General features: G+C 44.8%; 1 protein-coding gene across 3 annotated transcripts in view; it reads left to right on the top strand.

Moving 5' to 3' along the window:
• LOC311224548 (CAP-Gly domain-containing linker protein 4) overlaps positions 1-25,243 on the top strand; it is a 105,277-nt gene that overhangs the window by 49,751 nt on the left and 30,283 nt on the right. For all 3 annotated transcript variants that reach the window (XM_084309579.1, XM_084309577.1, XM_084309578.1), the window contains exons 7-9: positions 16,198-16,446; positions 18,916-19,051; positions 22,336-22,467. In XM_084309579.1, coding sequence (XP_084165705.1) covers positions 16,198-16,446; positions 18,916-19,051; positions 22,336-22,467 — 517 coding nt within the window. The remainder of the gene's footprint in view (positions 1-16,197; positions 16,447-18,915; positions 19,052-22,335; positions 22,468-25,243) is intronic.

The raw sequence follows: 25,243 nt of genomic DNA, 5'->3' as shown, positions 1-25,243 counted from the left end.
GACATTACCACGTCCGGCGGAATCAGCACAGTACCAACTGGCCTGTATAGCTGACTTTGAACATGAATCTGCCGCTATCGCACATTACATGCACATATCCCCTCGTGAAGGAATACTCTCATTTGGATATGAAAGATGGGGTCTTAACACGGTGACAGAGAGAATCCACTCGTCCAGAACACACAGGGATCACCAGTGTCAATGGTCGCGGCCCACTAGTTAAAACTATAATGGTCGCCAGACCAAGGCCTTCTGTCGCCTAGGCGGCTAAACAAAGGACCCTAGCCTGGGGCCGGTTCCCATAAACTTTGTCAAGTAGCCCCCATAGCACTAACAGACAAGTGGAGCCCGCCAGCAAACACTACTCACCCAACCTGGAACGCACCGCTCCTCACAACAGCGGCATGTCCGACAGTTCAGCTGTGGCCTGACAGGTTTCACCCCAACAAACACAGCAAGGAACTGCAGTTGAGAAGCATGCAGCGGCGTGCTCCCAATACGAAAACCGGTGGAGGGTTTTTAGAATGATCATCATCTTCTAGACACTCCAGTACGAAGACAATATCGCCGTATTTTCTCGAAAATAGTGAGAGAGAAAATAAAGATATGATGTCAACGTATCCTTGTTTCCCAAGCTGTTCCTAATCCAATTTCTTCCATCATGGTGTCAAGTGTGGGGATCTACCGAGGCACCTCTTCCTTGTGGTGAAAGCGAGAAGGAGGAGAGCAGGTGACCACACACCTGCTTATGAAGGTAAGCTGATGAGGGGTGTGGTCAGACTAATACTGGTATTAGAGGTACATTTGTGGTTTATTCAGTACGCGTGCACGTACGCGAGATAGTGCAGTAGCGATGCCAAGCTAAGCCACTAACGATACAGAACACAACAATGTATGAATGAAAAAATATAACGTTCCCACATCCTGAACGATAGATAATCGATGTTGAATGGGCCATAGTAATGTCAATATAGCAATACAATTTAAAAAGTTATAGCCCTGCAAAGAAGGTAAACATCTCCATAGGCTTTCAACGGTGGCAGACTGGGTACAATGATGGGCACAACCCCCGGCGCCCAATGTGTTAATTGGAACCTAATTGCTTTTAAATCAAGTTTTACAATAATAAAATGCATAACATGCAAAGGTATTGTGGTGGAACTGGATTCATCTATTAGGATCGTAGACGGATCTTCATGATCAATATAGGTTTAATAGTGAAACACAATAGTACATATAGATGAAATGAGCTTGGGCTAAGATGAGTGTTTTCCAGTGGTCTTCTGGAGGAACACTGAGGGAGAAGAATGGGGACACTGCGCTTAAGAAAGGGAGTACGGGGGTGGGCCTTTTAGCCCCCTTGGCTTGGATATTTAAACTATTGTTGGGATAAAACCAAAGGCAAAGGGAGTTCTCCACAGTTATCAAACTAAATCATTCGCCCGGTTCACTTTTGATCGATGCTATGCATCTGAGGGTTAAAATCAATATCCTTTATAGGCCTAATAGTCACAACAGCACACTTTCATTCCACAAAGGTCACAGGGTCACTTCATTCCATAGTATTATTCCATTCCACACATTTTAAATAATGCGGGTTAAATACTCACCACCACAGCTCATGATTCCATAAGGGCTGACAGTCACATTCTATTAACTTTAATCTACCAAACAACAGCACTCAGTCTGGGGCTTCTCTCTTCCCTGTACTGTACCATTACATCTATACTGTACCATTACATCTATACTGTATCATTACAGCTATCATGTACCATTACATCTATAATGTACTATTACTGTACATCTATACTGTACCATTAAATCTATACTGTACCATTAAACCTATACTGTACCATTAAATCTTCTCGCCAACTGCATGACTTCCATATAAAAATCACAACAGGACCCCTATGATAATGCTGTGATATTTATAATTAACATTTACTTTGGTAAGATAAATCATTTAAATGTGTCAATACCGGCTTAATATGTTTTAGTAGTGCTGTCAATAGATTAAAAAAAATATTAACTAATTAATCTCACAATTTCCTGTAATTAATCTAGATTAAAATTAAAAAAATGTAATGCTTTAAAGAATTTAAATTAATCTCCAGAGAGCATTACTTTTGACAGCCCTAGTTTTTAGTAAATTTGACTTTGGTTACACTAGTGCCTCAATGCACAGAACACGCTCACAGAACACAATGCTCAGAACACGGCTAATATAAAACAACTCTTTTACCATGTCATGTACAGAGGTCTATCGACCATACAAGATAGTAACTGGGCAGGTGGTACATGAGCAGAAACAACCCCCTCAGTAGAAAAATGCTTCTCAAACAGTCCCGGGTAGGCAGATAGTAAACAAAGACGTTTTCAAATGGTAAATTAGGTTTTATTGTATAGTGGGGGTTTCAACCCACGGCCTTTTCCCAAAGGGAAAAGGGGATGTCGTCGGTGGGGATTTCAACCCACACACATACAAAGGGGAAAAGGTATGGGAGGACAAACAAGACATACATATGAGATAACTCAACAAACACTTAGTATTCACAATACTACCTTAGGCCCATCCCCGGCCACCACAGCTGTGGAGTCTAACCCACACTCCATGCAAATAAGATAGCACCGTGCCACCCAGTGTTGTGCTCAGGCCATAGGTAAGCGAGACAGCAGCCTCCCCACTATACCACAAGGCAAGTGACTCCAGCAACGACTACTAGACGTGTGTGTGCTGTCAGGTATTTGACTACCCATCCCTCTTGATGTGACTGCCATCAGCTGTTATTCATTAGGCAATCAGCATTCTTCAGTAGGGATGGGCAGCACCTGACAGGGAGAGAAGAGACAGCATTAACTCTCATGTTCAACACACACACATCATATACAAAACATAACACATTAAATATACTAACCTGATGTTCAAAAGGTGTCATAAATACAGTAATAATGGTAATGACCAACCCACGTACCCAGGTACGTCACACCTCCCCCCATAAGAGCGAACCTGTAGGGTTAGCAAAACATTATTACTTATTACCCAACATCCGATTAGTACCACACACCAGGGAAAACAGAAACAACAACAAAAAAATTCTCCTCCCACAATCACCCACCAATGGGCACACCAGCACCACACCGGCCTAGACAACATAACATTTGACTCACGCCCACGTACAACACTACGCACAACAATGCATGTATGCAAAATAGACGCGCATGTGAAAACTGTGACGTCAGTGCATGTAGCACACACCGGCCACCGTATGCAAACCGGTCTCAAAACGTGGTGAGATCTAACTCACAAATAATCATGTCAAACGCACATGGTCAGCTACACACCCAGCCTCCACCGCTTTAGAGCGAGCAATTGCTCGGGCGACACTGCTTCACGAATGTAAAAATGAGGTGGATACGATCCAGGTGATATGTCTTTCATCCTCATCTCTCCAATAGATGGTTCGGGAATTACCAGCTGCCCCTGAACGCTACATACAGCAACCTCTTCCATCTCGCCAACAGATGGCCCCTTGTCCTCGGCGAGAGCCTCGCCCCCGACAGATTCACTCAACGTCAAAACTTGAGTTCGCTCCCCGCCCTGTGCCTTGGTGACAACACAAGCAGAAAACACATTGGGGTGATTATCAAGCAATTCATCACAACACAAGTCAGTCAGTGGAGCCTTTTCAACCTCCACTACAGGAATCACACTCTCCCCAGCGAACTTGTTCCCCATGACAAAATCAACCCTCACACCTTTTGGTTTCTGGGCTGACTTCGTGACTTTGTCCTGTCGCTTCCTCAGCGTACGACATCCTTTTACCACATGGCCTGTCTCTTTACAATAATTGCACACCACCGTTCTCCTAGACGAGCGTGGCCGGATTGCTGACTCAATCAACGCATCGCACAGAACTTTCCCCCCAGCTATATCATTTCCCATGATAAAATCAATTCCGGCTACCGGAAAAGAGGAACGAACCGCCACGGGAAAACAACCTGTGACTAGTTTTGACCTCACATGTATCATATGTAGCGGAGCGGGCGTGTAGCCCATCTCTATCCCGCACACAATAGCACTTGTATTACAAGACGACTCCACACTTAACGGCAATACATCCGCCAGCATAAAGGACTGTGAACCACCTGTATCACGAAGGATCCGCACCTCGCGCTGGTCACAGACCTTACCCGACAGTGACACAAAACCAGAAGATATAAAAGGATCAAAACAACTGTCCGGTTTCCCCCGCCCAGGGCGTGAGACAGTGCTAACCAACCCCACCACCTTTGGTTCCTGAGCTGGCCTGTCAGTATTTTGCCGATCGCGCACAAATGCATAACAGTCCGCCGCCAAATGACCTGGCTTGCTACAATAATTACAATGTCGATTTTCAGACGGAGGCGAGCGTGGTCGAAATGATCGCTCGTCGCCTCCTACATACACATCATTTCGCACAGAAACATGTGATGCAGAAACATTTTTGTGGATCATTGCCAACTCGTCACACAAAACTGCAGCTTCCTGGAGGGTAGAAACCTTTCGCTCCTCCAACTGTATTATCATGTGTTCGGGCACACATTTTTTAAACTGTTCCATGAGGATTAACTCGCTCAAAGCCTCGACCCCATCCACCTTACATGCTTCACACCAACGAGTGAACACCATCCGTTGTTCATGGGAAAATGCCACATGTGTTTGCGAGGGAGCTTTACTTAGTCCCCTAAACCGCTGCCTATACGCCTCCGGCACCAGTTCATATACGCGCAAGACAGCACCCTTCACTTTCTCATATACCATGCTGTCCTCCTTTGATAAAAACTGGCATGCGTCCTGAGCCCTACCCGTGAGCTTATATTGCACTAATAGTGCCCACTGAGCCTCCGGCCAATTCGCAGCCCCCGCTACCTGCTCAAAATTAACAAAAAATGCCTCCACCTCAGATTCTCGAAAAACAGGAACCATAGCAATATGTTGCCCAACATTAAAACTGCCCTGGCAACCTTCAGATGAGGGCGAAGAAGAACCAACACTCTCCAGCTCCATCCTCTTCAGTGTAATCTGGAGCTCTCTATCTCTCTCCTTCTCCCTTCCTCGCTCTTCCCTGTCTCTCTCAGCTGCTCTGTCCTCTCTGTCTCGTACAGCTGCTCTGTCCTCTGTCTCGTACAGCCGCTTTGTCCTCTCTGTCTCGTACAGCTTTGTCCTCTCTGTCTCGTACAGCTGCTTTGTCCTCTCTGTCCTCTCTGCGCAACAGCGCTCTCTCCTCCATCTGGAGACGGGCAAAACGCAGACTAGAGCGCGCATGACCAGAAGACGTGGAGCCTTTATCCGAATTGCCCGCGCCCTCACTTTCAGCTCCGGCCGTACTACCATTCTTCCTAATAGCACCACCATCCGGGGTAAGATCACGCAAGGGAGAGTCAACCCATTCGCCAGTGTGTGCAACCTCCTGATCACTATGACTCACTACTCCCTGAGCCGTGCTAAACACCTGTTGCTCCACCAACCCCGCTATTACAGCTGCCTTCATATCCGCCTTGGATTGGGAATTTTGCACAGTAATATAATGCCTAGCAATAAGGCCTAACTCCGCCTTAGTGCAACCTTCCACCTGATCCTCTGTCGGATCCGCCACGAAGACTTCAAAAACAAACGCAGACGCAACCATATTATGTTTTTATGCATGCGTAAAAAAAAATACATATATATCACGTCCTCACTTAATTAACCATGACCGTGCACAATAATAATAGACACATTCTGCTTTTATACCTCTTAACCAAAACAATCCAACTGACCACATCTACTAAATGAAAATAATAACAAATGGTCCTAACCACTCAACTAGGAGTCACCTGTGTCACTCTAGCCTATCCCAGATAAACTACTCCACTACCTGGATGAAAGGCTACACATATCTTCAGTCGCTTACCGATTTCATTGTGCGCTCCACCGGAATCACGACTCGTGCCCCCCACCCTCTAGCCAAGCAGGTGACCCCCCCCCCCCTGTTACCTATGTGGCAGAAAAATAGAATGGTTAAGAGCATCACAACAATAATTGGTTTACATCAATCAACTGTGCACGGACAATGGAACCCACTAACTTACCAATTTAGAAAACGCTATCTTATTACACCTGATATGCTTCAATCGACAAGTCACCCCTTTATTTTACCAACAAGGAACCATACAATTGCGCAAACTTAACGAGCCCCCATGTCATGTACAGAGGTCTATCGACCATACAAGATAGTAACTGGGCAGGTGGTACATGAGCAGAAACAACCCCCTCAGTAGAAAAATGCTTCTCAAACAGTCCCGGGTAGGCAGATAGTAAACAAAGACGTTTTCAAATGGTAAATTAGGTTTTATTGTATAGTGGGGGTTTCAACCCACTGCCTTTTCCCAAAGGGAAAAGGGGATGTTGTCGGTGGGGATTTCAACCCACACACATACAAAGGGGAAAAGGTATGGGAGGACAAACAAGACATACATATGAGATAACTCAACAAACACTTAGTATTCACAATACTACCTACTACACAATACTACCTATCCCCGGCCACCACAGCTGTGGAGTCTAACCCACACTCCATGCAAATAAGATAGCACCGTGCCACCCAGTGTTGTGCTCAGGCCATAGGTAAGCGAGACAGCAGCCTCCCCACTATACCACAAGGCAAGTGACTCCAGCAACGACTACTAGACGTGTGTGTGCTGTCAGGTATTTGACTACCCATCCCTCTTGATGTGACTGCCATCAGCTGTTATTCATTAGGCAATCAGCACTCTTCAGTAGGGATGGGCAGCACCTGACAGGGAGAGAAGAGACAGCATTAACTCTCATGTTCAACACACACACATCATATACAAAACATAACACATTAAATATACTAACCTGATGTTCAAAAGGTGTCATAAATACAGTAATAATGGTAATGACCAACCCACGTACCCAGGTACGTCACATACCAACTCTAACGCTAGTTTAAAACGGAGGTGGTGGGGGTATGTAGAATAGAGTTGTATTTTTGTCATTTTCCATTCAGCAGACTTGAGTGGACTAACCCCATCTGCTAGATACAGTAGGTTATTAGTAGATCTTTCAAACCAGGTGGGGCTCATTAGATCTATTCATCCATATTTATTTTCAAAAGCAAAGAAAGGTGCTGCTAACTTTTATTTGTATGTTGTCATGTTTACATAAAACCCTCGATTGGTGGCGTCTGGATACCTGGCTTTATCTTTGTCATATCTAACATATATATATTTTTTTTGATCAACTTTTTCTCCCATTTTCTATTTTTTTCCCATCCCAATTTTCGTATCATCCAATTCAACCCTCCCCTGTCTTTGAACGCTGTTTCATGCCTCCCACAAGCCGGCTGCAATGTGGACTAAGTCATACATAGCACGAGTCCCCTCCGATACTCGAGGTAACAGCAGTCGCATCTTTCCACCTGCGCGGCTCGATCTTTCAGCGTCAGGGGTCTGGGCTTTGGAGGGGCCCCGCCCCCGTCTCTTCCTGATTCTACTGTGCAGGCGCCCCAACCGACCTGTAGGAGTCGCTGTCCACAACGCCCGATCCCCACCCATCAGTTTCCCTCCCCCTAATACTGCCAATGTGTATTAGTGCGGACGACCAGCTAAACTGAAAGCAATGTGGAGCGCTGGGCTCGAACAGGGAGGCGAACCTGTTAGAGCCCAGTCTCCAGTATTCATGGTGAGCGCCTTGCCCACTGCACCACGTAGCCGCCCATATCTAACATATCTAATACCAAAACGGACACAAAGCATTTAAAATTATACCTCTAAGAAACAAGACAAGCATACAATCAAAGTTATTTTATTGACTTAATTGCTAAATGCATGAAAAGCTCCAAACCCTCCCTCTGTTTTGGTCAAAGCGCAAGCTGACATGTAACCACATGTAACAAGGACGGTCTGGTTAGAGCTGGCTCAGATAATACAGCGCCCCCCAGTGGAGTAAAGTGATCTACTTCCCACTGTAGGTGTCACTTGTTCTGAGGAAGAATTCCACTTTAGACACCATATTAAGGCACAATAGAGCACATTTTCAGGGGAGGAAAATGCACTTTTCAGGATAATGAATGCACCCTGGGTGTTTTTTAGTCAGATGTGGTGGCTTTTGTTGGTTTATGCTGCGTTTAAGACACATTTTCTGATAATGGAAGCCTATGAATCGGCAGAAAATAACTTCAGTGATGGTAAAAGAAACATGAAAAGTAGATAAGAGGCAGCTGGGTGGCGCAGTGGGCAATGCGCTTGCCACTAACGCAGGATATGCTGGTATCAAGCCCAGCTCTCTGCGTTGCTTCCGGCTTGGCCGGTCGGTCATACTAACACAATTGGCAATGTTAGAGGGTGAGAAAGCCGGTGGGTGGGGATTGGACGTTGTGGACAGCGACTCCTACAGGTCGGTTGGGTGACGCCTGTACAGCAGAAACAGGAAGTATCTGGGGCAGCGTGAGCCTCACACGCGCCACTCCTCGCCACTGAGAGTTCGAGCTGTCTGGTGAAAAGATGCGACAGGCTGCCTCCTCATGTACCGGAGGGGACACGTGATGCAAGGCTTCTATCCTCACTACAGCCGACCAGTGGGAGGCATAGTCTAGAAACGTTCAAGACTTGGAATTACGAAATTGGGATGGGAGAAAAATAAGGAGAAAAAGTGGATAAAAAAAAAAGAAAAGTAGATAAGAACGATGTTAATTTGTACCGGCAGTTTTAAGTTATCCTTTGTTAAGACAACCTTCTAGTCTAGTGCATATTTTAATTGACATACTCCTTTGAATTGCTCCACTCTGTGGCCTTGTATTGTTCACCCGGTATTGTGACTGAGAATTTAAGCGGGCTGGCTGCGCCGGCATCTTGACATGTTATTGTCCGTTCCCGACAGCGCTGAGAGCTAAAGTGCGCTTTTAGCTGCCAGAGTGATGAGTGATGCTAGAAGTTAAAAAATTTCTGAATAGAGTACATTTACATTTAGTCATTTAGCTGACGCTTTTATCCAAAGCGACTTACAAGTTCTGTGCGACAAGACAGCATCACTACAGACAGAGTAGCGTCACTTCATGAAAGTTCTCAATTGCTGAGCACCACAGATATCACATTCTTCTATGAAAGAGAGACATCGAGAGGCTTCATATCTGATTTTTATCATCACTTACTAACGTCTTCGTATGAAATCCTTCCCCTAGACTCAGTCTGGAGGAGGGATATACCAGACTTGGAAATAGATTTTGATTGGCAAGAAGTCTGGGCAAACGTTCGAATTGCGTCACGCAACCCGGACCATCAACAAATTAATCTTAATTATATTCATAGGACATACCTGACTCCTATAAGATTGAACAGAATGGGACTTAGACAAGATTCTCTATGTTCCTTATGTACAAATGGGGATGAGGGTACATTTATGCACATGTATTGGGATTGCCCACCGGTTAAGATATTCTGGGAAGAAGTGACCCAGCAATTATCAGAATTCTTATTTCTGAACATACCTGTACACCCCTCTGTATTGCTGTTGAATGATGTTTTTCAGTTTGCAGCCCCTATACAGCTAAAGAGACTCGTTTTATCCGGTCTCACAGCTGCTAAAAAAAAAGCAAGTATTAGGTATATATCTCGTAAACTACATTTATATTGATTCAAATGGAATGTATAGTCCTGTGATTTACATTGGATGTTTACTGTTAATGCTTGTGTGTCTAATTTTATGTTACCGGTATGTTTAAAAAATAATAAAAAAATAAAATACAAAAAAAGTTCTCAATTGTCAAATTGCAACGACGAGTGTTCAGTGGACGTAGTAGGGTGTCATTCTTCAAAATCATTCAAAAAGCACAACTAAACTCTACTCAGTTGAAAAACAGCCCAATGTCTCTTCTTCTTCCCCTGAGACACAGTACATTTGAAACCGCTCCTTAAAGATCCAGTACAATTATGTTTTAATTCAGTCATAATTAGCTTATTGTGGAATGTTGATGTCATAACTATGATTCTTTTCAGCCTCAGAAGTGTCATTTGTTTTAATATAACTTTTATCACTATATCTGAGCACAGCCGACTCTCAGTTGAGATAGACGTGACTGATGTGCCAATCTGTTTGATTTAGTTGATATCCAGGGGGATAGAGATCAGAAAGGCTTTAGTCGTCATTTTCACAACAACAGTTCTAACATGTCGGGTAATTTCACCTCAACATACCTCCTGTTAAAAAACTGGAAAAACAAACTCTTTCTACTATCCCAGCTCCCCGCGCTCATCGTTATTTGAAGCCTGCTCCAGTGGGGTTTGTTACTCGCTCGATCAAACGCGCTGATGGTCTTTGGGGTCAGCTTTCTCCACCCGCCTGCTGGTATCTGCTATCCACAGAAAATTCCCACAGCCCCCCTGCAAGCGGGAACTGTGTGTTATCTAGCTATTAAGAGCTGGCGCAAGGCCATCACCATCCCTTCCCCTGAACTCCCGTTACAACTCTCGTTTTGAGAGAAGTACAAAAGGTCCTTCGAGTCTTCCAAGGGACTTTCATGCATGGGTGTTCTTGTAGCAACGCGGCGCTATATGCGACCACTGCACCGCGGGGGGGCATAAACCATCTTTAACGAGGTCTCGCTTTTTAGGGGGGGGGGGGGGTGGGCGGGTCTCTGTGTTTTGACGGTCATTATCAGCCCCGCTTAATGTGAGAGCCGGTGTCTGCGACGTCTTCCTCAGAGCACTTAAATGAGAGTGAATCTCTTTAACACCTGTCTGCAGTAGAAGCGGCGAGGTGATGGGGCGCCCCGCTGAAATTTGGGTGGGGTAGGGAGGGAAGTACTTCATTGACAGGGTCACAGTTTTGAGATAATTGACAGATTTGAGTCGCGATGAGGAGAGACGGAGGAGAAGAAAATGGGTTCCCGGGTGTCGTTAAACGCCTCTGCGGTCGCCGAAGAAGGTGCTTGCATGTGCGGCACGAATAACCCGTCAAATTAACAAGATGGAGACTCTAGGGAACGACCACATTGACACAATTCATGTGTTCACAGAAGCAACCGGTTGAATGGTGCGAGGACTAATGAAAATGCCGTTTCAACCTTTTCTTCCCCCAATCTTGTCACATGTGCTTTCAGCGTTCTCTTCTCCACCACACAGAGAGACACAGACAGCCGGCCAGCAGATTACATGTCCACTAGGGACGCACTGATAAGGTATTTTTAGGCTGATACTGGTCAGTTAAACACACGTCTTAAGAGAATCAAGCCGTAGCGCAGGGCAACACTTCACATGATGGAATAAAGAACATAACATTCATTAAAAGGAGAAATTAACTATAATGTATTTGTTATCGTCAACGCAACATCAATAAGCATTATCAAGCACTATCAATAAGCAACAGTAAAATGCAACGGTGGAAGAAGTGCACAGTAAAAGTAGACATACCCAGATAAATGAGTATTCTGGTAAAAGTCCTCTTCAAATTTGACTCAAGTAAAAGTAGAGAAGTATTTGCTATTGAATGTACTTAAGTATCTAACGTAAAAGTATGCATTCTACATGATGTTTGTGTATAGTCAAGTCAAGTCAAGAGTTTTATTTGTCACGGCATACAAGTATACAATGAAATGCGGGTGGTCTTGCCCGCAACAATGTGCAATACAGTAGTAACAACATATAATAGAATCCAATAAAACAACATTGTGCAATAAACAGTAACATAGTAAGGCATATCGGTATTTGTACATAAGTTATTTACAGAGCATGGAAGACATGCTAGGTCCTGTGGTAGTGCATACACTGTTAGCTACGGATGAGGCACTGTGTCTTTCTGTACATTGCTATTTTATACAGTCTCAGGTTATACTATACTATTTTTAAAGTGACCTTTCCTTAGTGGCCATAAGTGTGGGCGTGTGCAGCATGAGTGTGTGCTTGCTCATGTTAAAGTGGCTGCTAGTGTGTGAGCGTGTACAGTGTGCGTATCGTGTGTGTGCTCATGTGTGCTTGAGTGTGGAGAGTTCAGTGTTCAAGGCTCTGATGGCCTGGGGGAAGAAGCTGAGCCGAAGCCTCTCTGTCCTAGTAGCTGGGGTTCGCAGCATGAACAGGCTGTTGTTGGGGTGGTGTGGGTCTTTAATTATTCTGCAGGCTCTGGATTTGCACCTCTTGTTGTCTAGAACCTGCAGGGGTGGTAGTGCAATACCCGTGGTACGCTCGGCTGAGCGCACCACTCTCTGTAGGGCCTTCTTGTCCTGTGCCGTGCTGTTTCCATACCAGGCAGTGATGTTTCCAGTCAAGATGCTCTCTACAGCTCCGGAGTAGAAGGACTGGAGTATCTTCCCAGATTTTGTTTTACCAATGTTCAGGAGCAGGCTGTTGTCCTGGCACCAGCGTTCCAGTACCTCAACCTCCTCCCGGTAGGCCTTCTCGTCGTTGTCCGAGATCAGCCCCACCACCAATGTGTCGTCCGCAAACTTCACTATGGAGTTGGAGCTGAACTTGGCCACACAGTCGTGTGTATAGTGAGTACAGCAGGGGGCTCAGAACACAGCCCTGGGGGGACCCGATGCTCAGGGTGATGGTGTTGGAGGTCTGACCCCCCACCCTGACCGCCTGGGGCCTTTCGCTCAGAAAGTCCAGTATCCAGGCGCTCAGAGCGGAGCTCAGACCCAGCTCGATCAGCTTGTCCACCAGTCTGGTGGGGACTATGGTGTTGAACGCTGAGCTATAGTCAATGAACAACAGTCTCACATAGCCCCCCTTCTGGCGGTCAAGGTGAGAGAGGGTGCTGTGCAGTACCTGGGAGACCGCATCGTCAGTGGACCTGTTTGGCCTGTATGCAAATTGCATGGGGTCCATATCACTGGGGAGGGAGGCACAAATGTGATCCTTGACCAGCCTCTCGAAACATTTCATGGCCACAGAGGTGAGTGCCACCGGTCTGTAGTCGTTGAGACATGTTGGGGAGGGTTTCTTTGGTACAGGGATGATGGTAGACATCTTGAAGCAGGCAGGGACCAATGACTCCGCCAGGGATTGATTAAATATGGCGGTGAACACAGGGGCTAGCTGGTTGGCACAGGACTTAAGTATGCGTCCTGTTATACCATCTGGGCCAGCAGCTTTTCTGGTGTTCACCTGCATAAATGCTCTTCTCACACTGTGTTCCGACAACGAGAGAGTGTCCCCGCCCCCCTGCGGTTGCCCCCCCCCCCCCCTCCACAACAGCCGGCGCGCCAGTGACGTCACTAGCCGTTGAGCTAGTGGCGCCACTGTCTACACCAAACCGAGCGTAGAAAGAGTTGAGTTTGTCCACGAGAGAGGCGTCGTCGCTCCCCATTGAGGGGCCGCTGACTTTGTAGTCAGTTATTGTCCTCAGTCCCTGCCATAAGCCTTGTGGAGCAGGCGATGTGTTGAAAAAAGGACGGCATCACTTTTTTCAAATTGGCCTGATTGAAATCACCAGCTACGATCATCGCTGCGTCCGGATGTTTAATTTGATGTTTGTTGAGATGATCTTGTAGCTCTGCCAGGGCTCTGACGGTGTTCGCTTGTGGAGGGATATATACAGCAGTCATGATGACCGCAGTAAACTCTCGGGGGAGGTGGAACGGACGGCACAGAATTGAGAGATGTTCCATGTCCGGGGAGCATGAGCGTGAGAGAACATGCACCTCCTTGGGATTAACCCAACCGTTGTTGGTAAGGAGACAGACCCCCCCGCCGACGCTCTTGCCGGAGGCTGCCGTGCGATCCGCTCGTAGGACGGTGAAGGAGTCCGAAGTGCGTGGGAGCGTTCAACCCTCGATCCATTGACCTCTTAAGGTCATGTTGAAGTGGGATGTGGTCCAGTTATGCTTCTCTGATTAAAGGTTATGTTAAAGTGGTATGTGATCCAGTTCCGCTGTTCTGATTACGTCCTCTTGAGGTTTGCAGGCTTCAAATGTGAAAGTATATAATCTTCATACATTTTTGCCATGTTTTCTATGCAAAATCCTTATCTTCAATGTAACTAGTAACTGATGGGTTCAGATACATGTAGGGAGTAAAAAGTACAATATTTCCTTTGAAATGTAGTTTTTTTTTATACCACCACTGGTAAAAGGTTAGCAAAATGGTAATTCTACACTCTGCTACTAATGATCAGCGGTAAATAAATCAAGTTGAAATCAAAACCGATCGATCATCCTGACCACAAATCGGTGTGTCCCTCTAATGTCAATTAACGTGTGAAGGACGGGCACACAGTGTCTGGTTTACAGCCACGAAGAGCCATTGGTCGTCTTACCCCGGGGGGCGTGCTGGCTGATGACGAGCGAGCCCCAATTACTCCCATTGCCGTTCCGTATGACTCCACGGCCCGTCCCTGTCTCTCTCCCCTGACACTCCTCTGGCTCTCTCTCTCTCCCCTGACACTCCTCTCTCTCTGGCTCTCTCTCTCTCCCCTGACACTCCTCTCTCTCTTTGGCTCTCTCTATCTCCCCTGACACTCCTCTCTCTTTCTGGCTCTCTCTCTCTCTCTCCCCTGACACTCCTCTCTCTGGCTCTCTCTCTCTCTCTCTCTCTCTCTCTCTCTCTCTCTCTCTCTCTCTCTCTCTCTCTCTCTCTCTCTCTCTCTCACTCTCACTCTCACTCTCACTCAAGATTCAAGAGTTTTATTCATCACATACATACCAGGGCATACAGTGAAATGTGGTTGGCCATGCCCGCTTCGATTTGTGCAATAAAAACAATAGTAATAATAATAAGCAGGATAACTAGAATAGACATGGTAAATAGACATATAAATCACTTAAAGGCACTGGATCCTATGTACATACCTATACAATGTGCAGTTTTTCTTCTATGTCCCTATGCTATACTTGCTGTTACTAACTATACTATACAACAATCACAGCAAGAAAATCTCTCTCTCTCTCTCTGGCTCTTCAAAATGTCTACTATAATCCCTGTGCCAAAAAACTCCCCTGTGCCTTATTCACGTCAGCAAAACAGTCAAATGCCTATGCTCCCCAAAGAGCAAAAGGGTTTAAGTCAAGTAAGTCAAAACAGTCAAATCAGAATGGCTTAGTTGAGTGAGGGAAGATCTCGTGAACTCGACTAGACTGATGAGTCAATATGATAATTAGAGACACAGACCACATTGATATAATCCCCCATTGCTAGGAAACAATGCTAAACACTGGAAAATGCCATTTATAAGACACAGGGCCTTTAAGAAAATCTTTTGTTATTAATTCAATTTCTTTTTAAATGCGTTTCTCTAATATATTTATATTTTTCACATTTGGTGAGGAAGTGTATCTCTGTTTCAGGCTCATTGAGGATGCAATGCCAGCACAGCCTTTGCTCTGCAGGAAGCCAGATTTTCCTGTGCCTCCCCTTTTCAATAGCAAGGCTGTGCTCACTCAGTCTGTATTTTGTCAAGGTTCTTTTTAGTTGTTGATCAGTCACCATGCTCAAATAATCTGCTATGGTGTACTGTCGATTTAGAGCCAGCTAGCACTGCATTTTGCTCTGTGCTTTTGTTTGTGTTTTCCAATAGGTGATGTAGTTTTGTTTTAGCTGTGTAGTAATTTGTTTTATTCTGATTGGTGATGTGTTCTGTTCCTGAGCCTCAGGACCAGCTGGGTAAGGGGGTTCCTGATGCTCCTCAGCTCTTGGCACTGCAGGGCTTGATAATGGTGCGAGAGGGGGTCACTTTGTTTTAGGTGCGTCCAAAAGTGAATTGCTCTTTTTTGTATTTTTAGTATTAGTCTGTATCTCTCTCTCTCTCTCTCTCCCCTGACACTCATCTCTCTTTGGCTCTCTCTCTCTCTCTCTGGCTCCCTCTCTCTGGCTCTCTCGCTCTCGCTCTCTCTCTGGCTCCCTCTCTCTGTCTCTCTCTCTCTGGCACTCTCATGACGCGCTCCCTGCCGCTGAGCAGCCACTCTCAAATCCACTGGGGGAGGAGGGGATTTTGTGCTGTAGGCAAAAATATGAGTAAAGTCCCTTTCCTGTGTCCCCTGTCTTAAGAAAAGATACAGTAGTTTCAGCTTTTTTTCTTCTTCATTGAAATAAAGTGAACCAGTCAATCGAAGTCGAATCATTCTCACGTTTGTGGTGGCCATCCTGTCATCGTCCTTGTAAATACGTTATATGTTTTTATTCAAGTCTCTATATTCATCAATTTCCTTTGTTTCCCTTTGCCAGAATGAGAGAGGGCAGTGCCCGGCAGACGCGGTGCCGGAGCCCCTGGACATGCCCCTGGAGATGGCGGACGCTGCCGCCGTGGCCAAGGAGCTACGGGCCCTGCTGAGAGACGCTCTGCCCAGGCCCCGTTCCCCCCCGGCCATGACCCCAGCGGCCAACACTCGCCCCGGCCTCTCGGAGAAGGCCCGCGTGCAGCTCGCCACCATGGGCGTCCGACTCGGCGATCGCGTCGTCATCGCCGCTCAGAAGGTATGTGAGTGTGATTGGCTGTGTGTGCGCCCATCGCAGGGCATAGTGGCAGGGGCCGTGAAAGACTCCATGGAATGGCGTTCTGTTTCTGAATCAAACAGGATGCCGGGGTGGTGTGTTGGGAGTGCGGCTGGGCGATATGGCCAAATATATGGTCATGAGGTTTTTCTTAGCTATATATATATATATATATATATATATTGGCTATATTTGATGGTATTTAGGTTTCCAGTACAAATTACGATGTGATATGAATAGGGCTGTCAGTTTATCGCGTTAATTAGATTAATTAATTACACAGCAAATTATCGCGTTATAAAAATGTACTCGAAATTAATTAATAATAATAATATATATATATTTTTTTATAAATCTTTTTTTAAATCTCATTCATTCCATAAGAACGTAGAATACACATTTACAGACTTTTTTTTAAATGGTCCATTTGCATGTTCTTGGTATCTGATTCTAGGGACATCTATGGATCTCAGGGAATGTATTCCCAGTGTCAGAAATACTGTGTCTGTTACTAGGCTTGAGTCAATGTACCAAATGAGAATATCAATTAAATAGTTTTTATCTTTGACTGTGAATAACACCATGCTAAAATTGACCAGACCTGAAAAATCTAAGCAAATTAATAAAGGGAAGATGATTAAACAGAAGGTTTTGTAGATACAGTACTGAATTCTGCCATCCGGACACATGCCATTTGAAATATGATTATAGAATATCAGGCCTAAAATGGTTATGTGATTAAAATGTGATTAATTAGATTAATTAATTACAAATCCTGTAATTAATTAGATACATTTTTTTAATCGCCTGACAGCGTTATGAATATGAAATATTTTCGTTTTATCTTTCGTCATATTTTTTTTCCCTAAGCTGATTCACATTCCTTTATAGCTTTGGATAGGGCGTTCCACATTGATGTGGCATAATTGTGAAACGTGTTTAGTCCCTTGTTTGAGCCGAATCTGGGTTTAACATGATTTGTGGAGCTCCCTCTGGTGTTGTGGTTGTGGTATTCACTGACCTTTGGGAAGTATTTTGACATGTACATGGGTATCTTAGTCGTGTAGTGTATCTTGTAGACCAGGCCCATTGCAAGTTGCTGTACTCTGTCGTCTACTCTAAGCCATCCTAGGTTGTCAAAGTGGGCAGGGGTGAGGTGGGTTCTAGGAGTAAGGTCAAGCAGTAGTCTGACCAGTTTGTTTTGAGATGTTTGTAATTTAGTTTTTAGCGCCTTTGAGGTGCATGCTTTGGTACCATGAGGTGCAAGCATAGTCGTAGTACCCTTGAATGAGTGCTCCTGCCAGAGTCTTCAGGGTATTCTTGTTTACCAGTGAGGAGATCCGGTACAAGAATCGAGTTTGTTTGTTGACTTTTTTTTATTACATTGGATGCCATTTTGTCACAGGAAAGATTTGCCTCTAGGATGGAACCTAGGGATGTAATTTCATCTTTCCTTGTGACAATATTGTCACCCACTGTAACTGAGAAGCCGTCGGTCTTGTATGTTAGCCTGTAGCTTCTCTGCATTGACATTCAGCGTCCCGCTAGCTTGTTCTACCTGTTGCATCATTCCCTCGTGTTGAGTCTTTTCCATCTGTGTATTTACTTCATTTGGGGTTGCTTTTCTTTAATTTGTCCTCGTGTTCATTCTTCCTTCTTTCTTTTGTCCTCGAATCTTCACTTTATATTTCGTTTTGAATTGTTTTACTTCCTTTTTTTGATATTCATTGACCGGGAGCTCTTTCATGTGGCTGCTCCCCAGAACGTCGCAAACCGGAAGTCGGGTCTTCCATTTTACTTTATTCATCACTTTCAGTGAGGTGTGGTCTGCAGTGTGACCTTGTGTTATTGACAGCTCCGCTCTCTGCTCCTTTGGATATGCACACACACACACACACGCACACGCACACGCACACACACACACTCAGGAATAGATGCAGACAGACTCAACAACATACTCACAACTCGACCCAATTGGGCAGATTAATGAATTATCGCAAAATAAATTGTGTGGAGTTCTACCAAGCGGCTAATCAAAACCCTATTATCGTCCCTTCGCTCTCTGGCACAGCCCCCCGCTTTAATCTCTATTTTCCTTTTTAATTATTTCTCTCTTCTGCGACCTTTTATGAATGTAGATGCATCAAAACATGTTTGAGATTCTGATAGAGCAGCCCTGCCCTTGCAGCGTCTTGAATGGAGACATAATTACTTTGTGCTGTCATCCCGAGGACAGAGGGATAAGGACATGAAGGACTGTGCATATTGAAAGTGTATTATTGCTGTGTTATTATTCAGTGTATTATTTGTGGATTAATTCCGCTGCATTCCCCGAGTTGTGTCGTTTTATCATTTCTCGCTTGGGGGATGGTTTGTAAACACCATTTACAACATCGTTTACATCATCTTGTGTTTGCCCCCTGTGTGGTGTATGTTTGTGTTTACATACAGGTGGGCACCCTGCGATTTTGTGGAAGCACAGAGTTCTCCGCAGGGCTCTGGGCCGGGGTGGAGCTGGACCAACCGGAGGGCAAGAACAATGGAGCAGTAGCAGGAGTTCAGTATTTCACCTGCCCGATCAAACATGGTATGTTCTGTCACTACCAGGGTAGGACATAATAAGGGCAAAGGGAAAAATTACTGTCATTAATCATATATTTCCCCCCAAACGAACAGGTACCACTGGGGCCAGAATGTATAACTCACTCATGGAAAAAGCACAATTTAACCCTTGCACTGAAGAACCATATACCGTACTTTTCGCACTATAAGCCGCACCTGACTATAAGCCGCAGCAGCTAAATTGAATGATGTGTACATATATAAGCCGCACTGGACTATAAGCCGCAGGTGTTTTAATGTTTAATTACCATATGTAAGGGTTCGTGCACAGAGGGGATTGTCGGGAAAGAGATGGCTGTTTGAGGAAGCTCCCATTTATTAACATTTCAACAAACAAGTTGCATATTTGCATAACAAGTGTTACCATTTAGTGCAATAGTATACTAAAAAAAAGCAATATTTCGATTAAAAAAAATTCGGGTTTGGTCTACATATAAGCCGCACCGTTATATAAGCCGCAGGGTCGAAAAATGGGGGGAAAAGCCGCGGCTTATAGTCCGAAAAGTACGGTAACTTTGTTTCGAAATCATTTTGGACAGCCCATGTATTTGCTATTGTAAAGTCGATCAAAAGTGTGAATGTGATATATCACAAGAACTCAACTTCTTCTGTCTTTAACTATGAATGCACACAACACTCTTAACTTACCATTGTTAGATAATAAAGTTTGAAAAAAAAAAAACGTTTCCTCTGAAAACCTAAAAGGGATTTATATGCTTCATTGGCTGAAGCATGCAATAGATGTTTGGTTGATTAAGACCAAATTGACCAAGGATGGACAGCCCTGTCTGTTAACCCGTCTATAACCCATATAGGTACTTAGCAGTCCAAATGCTTTGGGCCTCAGTTTCCCAGAGCCTCCTTAGCGCTACGTACTTCGTAAGGTACTTTCCTTTAGTTGTCGAGCTGTTTCCCAGAGCCTCAGCCATAGCAAAGGCATGCCTTCTGAGAAGTCAAAAGCACCCTCTGCGCCGCTCATCCTGTCACAGTTCTAGCCTTATTAGGCCAACATTTTGCTTTTCAAATTGACAGTGGCACTACAGTGCGCATCTACTAGCCTACTGCATGCACACATGACATCATTAGTTTAATATTAAATTAATGAAAATGAATGATCAAAACAAAGCATAGCACATCCTGATGTCTTTTCACTTATGTCTAATCCCAATATGATGATGATGATGATGATGATGATAATACATTCGGCCTATGTACATTGCTTGTCCCAATTAGCCTGTGCAAATCATAAAAGCCATCCATAAATGTCCGTCTAGAACTGAAATAACAGGAGGCTACGTTATATTACTCCCTCTGCTGGCACTTGCCATTGTTTGCGAGCAGGCAAACTGGGGTATGTTTTGTTTGCTTCTTTTGTATTCCTTGTCCCCTTCTTGTCCTGGCTTGTGTTAAATGAGCAATAGTGATTGATAAGGTCTTCTGTTACTCTGAGGGCAAGTGATTGAGGGAACACACCTCAGTCATATCTGTTGATGGAGCGGAGAATATCTGCCACCACTTTATGTGCTGGGCAGGCTAGGCTATCAAATACTTTGGTGATATTTAATTTAATACCCTACTTTACACTATTGACCAAGGTTGAAATGCTGTTGCATACCTGGTATTGAATTAATCATGATAAATTCTCTCGTATGACCGAAACAGATTAACATTAAACCTTTGTTTTAATAAGAACTAAATAATTCACCCGTAGCCTATTGATCACATTGGATGCCTTTTCTTTGCGCAGCAGTGTACATAGATAATTGAAAGTGCTAGGGCTGACCCCGATTAGTCGACTAATCGATCGAAAGGAGCCGTAGTCGACTGCCAACCTCTTAGTCGAATGCAAAAAAAATTATAATAATAATCATTACAATATTTGAATTTTTTATAAAAAAAAATGTATCATTCTTTCCAAAAGCAAAGAGGCCTAGAAGTGTGGCTAACGATAATGGTGCACATATCAGCGAGGCTAACTGCCTAAGAAAACACTGAAGGCACTGAAAGAGGATTTCACCCATCTAATGAACACACTAGACTAGACAGATATCAAGATGTATCCATCAGTGGACCAATTGCATGCTTTCACAGAATGTTCAGAATATAAGCATCCCCCCCACAGCCCAAATGGATATATATATATTTATAAAAAAGATTGCATTCAGCAGCAAATTTCGGCCAATAAAAGTCGACTATCCAAATCCTTAGTCGGGGACAGCCCTAGAAAGTGCACAGGGCTTGTGATACCACTGATTACCGTTGCTACCTCAGCTAACGTTACATACATTGCTACTCACAGCCCTCCAGGTGTTGCTGTTCATATTTCTGCCTTTGTCGGAAACTGCCAAAAGGAGGTTCTCCTCTATTATCGATTGATTTGTTTTGCTGTCGATTTCCGTTTACAAACCTCAGATTTGTAATCCCTCCCCTCTGGGGATTTGATTGGTCCGTCGACAAGAAGGTGACATTGGCATTGGTGTGCGAGGCGGGTAGTTTGGAGGAAATAGAACAGAACCATTGAAAACAATAGAAAAAAGGTGCATTTAAAAAGGTGTCCAATGTGATCACAGCCTCATCGTTCTTTATACCATTTTTTGTAGCATGATATTTATTTGTTGAAACTATCACAAGGTCTCATCTTGCCTCTTAAAGAGACTAGCAGATGACCATTAGTAGGCAATGCATAGATTCCTCTTCTGCAATATTAGATGTAAAATGATTATGATTATGTCATAAGCCTATACAAGTGAGACAATGGATTCGCTGGGCATCGATTGATCCACTTTTCAGCACCACAGTGAAGGACAGCTCCACCTTACGATGTACCTTTGATGCTGTCCCTTAGGGAACCGTTCATGAATACTCTGGGAAACACCCGCAGAGAAGGACGCTCCTTTTTGAAAGGTATCCCGTAGAAACCTGTGGAACGTTAATGTACATCAGCCCCACTTACCCAGTCTCTTTCCTCCACCCGTGCCGGTTAGCACGTTATTGGACACATCGGGTGCTCGGCGGTGTCTGACCTGCCCCTCGCAATCCTCCATTTCCTTTTTGTCACTCGTGAGCGAAGTTGACATTTTCAAATGACTGCCAAATCCGGTGTTCGCTCCTTTGCTGACCCTGTAATTTCACGGTCCTCTCATGTAATTCCCTTCCCGTCCACCATCTGTCAATCATTTATCTTATCGCCGTCTTTCCCCCTCGTCCTGAATCCCATTTCCTTCACATTTCCACACCTCTTCCCAACAGGCATCTTCGCTCCTCTCTCTAAGATCAGCAAACCCTCGGAACGGCGCAAAACCAAAGCTGCAAGGAGCTCGCCGCCTGTACGGCCCCCTCGTCACATCGACCTGTCCCGTGTCACCTGCAAGATTAACACAGGTAAAGCACTATGTTAGCATTCACCTCCTGTGGATCAATTATAGATAACCGTAGGCACACAGTTGTGTTTTCATGTGTCCCTAAAATTACTATACCAAGTGTCTAACTAGCACCTCTCTACTTGGGGGGGGGGGGGACCCAGACCTGAGTAAAACACAAATGATTAGACACAAACACAATGATCCGGCCTGCGCACAGAACCGCCTGATCAACGCAGTGTTTGGGTTTGCGTTGGATCAGATAAGAATGACATTCATGAATATACAAAGTGACCCAGGACCTCATCGGCGTCGGCAAGCCGGCTGAATTCAAATGTATCTCATGTATAGAATCCAACCACCACGGTGGAAAAAAACATCTTCCTTTCGCGAAAGCAAGAACCCTGACCACGGCCTTGCCGGGGCTAGAGATGGGAAGAATAAAGTGTCATCGGGGCGGGTGGCAAGCGTGTTTTCCCGGTGTCACCGTTTATTTCATTACACAATCCCCTCAAGGACCCGACTCCAGGAGAACACAGGACGTTAATGCGTTATTAGAAGCCACACATCACCCGGAGAAAAAAAATAAACCACACCAGAGGAGCGCTGCCGTCTCGCCGTCCCGCCACAAACATTCAGGGATAACGACATTAGTCTTAAGAAACGGCATCTGAGGCCTCCTTCCCCATCAATACCCCCCCCCCCCCCCCCTTTCACTAACGGCAGGAGGAATAAGTCTCTGCGCCGGCTCACTTGAGGGGGTTTGGGACACGGGCTCTACAGCATTAACAGTAATGATAATGGTATTCTGCGCTTCTCCATCTTCCCCTCTGCGCTCTGGGGTTGGTTGGCATTAGGGCCCCCGTTCGACACAAATCGGATTACCAGGCCGCCCGACGGGAAGGTTGCAGATGTGTTCTAAACAGCACCTGGGAGTGACTTGATGATTTTGTCCACATAGTAGAATTCTTTGGGGCACGAGTCCTTTTTTTCCCCTCCCCCATTGTGTTAATTGCATTTGTCATGCATGAACTATGGACCACTTGAGCTGCTTAAATGCAAATCTAAAACTCTTTGCCAGCCCTAAGGTAGTGATAATATTGAGAATCTTTTTCCATTGTTTTCTTTAGAGAAATTGCTTTACTGCTAGTGAAATTACCTCACAGCCAGCTCTGTAAATGTCCACAGATATACTTTATATAGCCCACACATGCTTCTGGCTTTACAAAGGACGATACGGTTGCACGGTTATACATATTATTTCTGTTTCTCTTTGTGCCATGTCTCCTCCCCAAATGTCTGATCACAAGACAAAAACAGATATAAGACAAAAACAAGTAACTAAAAACCAAACAAAAAATGAAACACTCTCTCCCTCTGTCTCCATTACTGCGTTGATAAAAATCCAAATTCTATCTTTAGACATGTTCAGTGTTAATTCATCTGAAATAATTAGAATAACTCCTCACGTGTTGCATGAATGGACTTTTGTGATTGGTCGTAAACATTTATCGTCGGAGGGAAAGCATTAAAGAAAAAAGGGTTTTAATTGCAGAGCGAAACTTCCTCGCTGACTCGGCACTCGCGGCGGGGATTCGGCGGACGGAGTCGTGGCGTTAACTCGGGAGGGGGTCTCCATCGTCACGGCTTCGATAAAGCCCCGGCTCAGAGAAGCTCAAGTCACGACTCCCACGGATGGTCTCGTCATTTGTATCAAATTCCAGAGATTTCCCTAAAGCCTCGTGAAGCTGTGTGCGAGTCACTCCGCGGCTTCAGAGCTTCGGCGGATCCTTGACCCAGAACCGGAGGATGACTTACCGAGTTATCGTGCTTTTTCGGATAGTTCCTCAACTTCTGACTGATGCTGGGGAACAGGAGTGCCCACTAAAGCTCCATACATTTTAGAAGACCTGTCTTGATATATTTATTTATTTTTTTTACTCAGAGGCTTTATAACTTTATTGTGGTGTATTATTCAGTGCCTCTGAAGGCCAATTGATCTGATCTGACGTGACAGGAATAGTGGACCACAGGGAATTGTGGTCCACTGTGGAAACTGTGGAATTCCACCCCCCCCCCCCCCCCCCCCGTGATTGATAGTCCAATTAAGCAGGCTTAATAACTGGGCCATAGACAGCCTGAACAGCCCTGTGGTCATTCATCACCAGGTGTGTATGTGTGTGTGTGTGTGTTTCAGAACCTCCCATTCAACCTCGGTGCAGACTACCGGTAATTTATGGCTGACCACTTTTCAGGGCCCTTGTCAAGCATTTTCTCTGTCCCCCAAACTTTCCCAGTCGCCTATGTTTCAGCATTTCATTGGACTGGCGCGGCAGACAAGCGACACTCGGCGGTGTTCTCTCGGAAGCGGCTCACATCCCGCTAACCAGAAGAGACGGATGCGGCCGGACACCGCGCTGGCCCCTATTAACCTATTAAGCCCTAGCCATATTTTCTGAAAATGTGCCTAAAAGTGCATACCCTAAGTAAATGGAAGATTTCTCCACTTCTACAAGGTCCATTTGCATGTTATTGGTAGCTAGGGACATCTATGGACCTCAGGGAATGTATTCCTAGTGTCATGAATAGTGTGTCTGTTACTGTGCTTGAGTAAATTGTAATGAACCAAAGGAGAATATAAATTATTATTATTATTCTTATTTTTTATTTATTTTTTAATTTTTTTTAATCTTTGACAGTGAATAACACCATGCTAACATTGACCAGACGTGATAAGTTGCCACTGAGCTCATTCAGCACCTTATTGAGATCAAGTGTACTAAAGATCTAAGCAAATT

The sequence above is a fragment of the Notolepis coatsorum genome (assembly GCF_963971535.1).
Source record: "Notolepis coatsorum genome assembly, chromosome: 3".
In the NCBI taxonomy this organism is placed as follows: domain Eukaryota; kingdom Metazoa; phylum Chordata; class Actinopteri; order Aulopiformes; family Paralepididae; genus Notolepis; species Notolepis coatsorum.
Note: the sequence above shows the minus strand (reverse complement) of the source record. Positions and strands in the feature narration are given on the sequence as shown.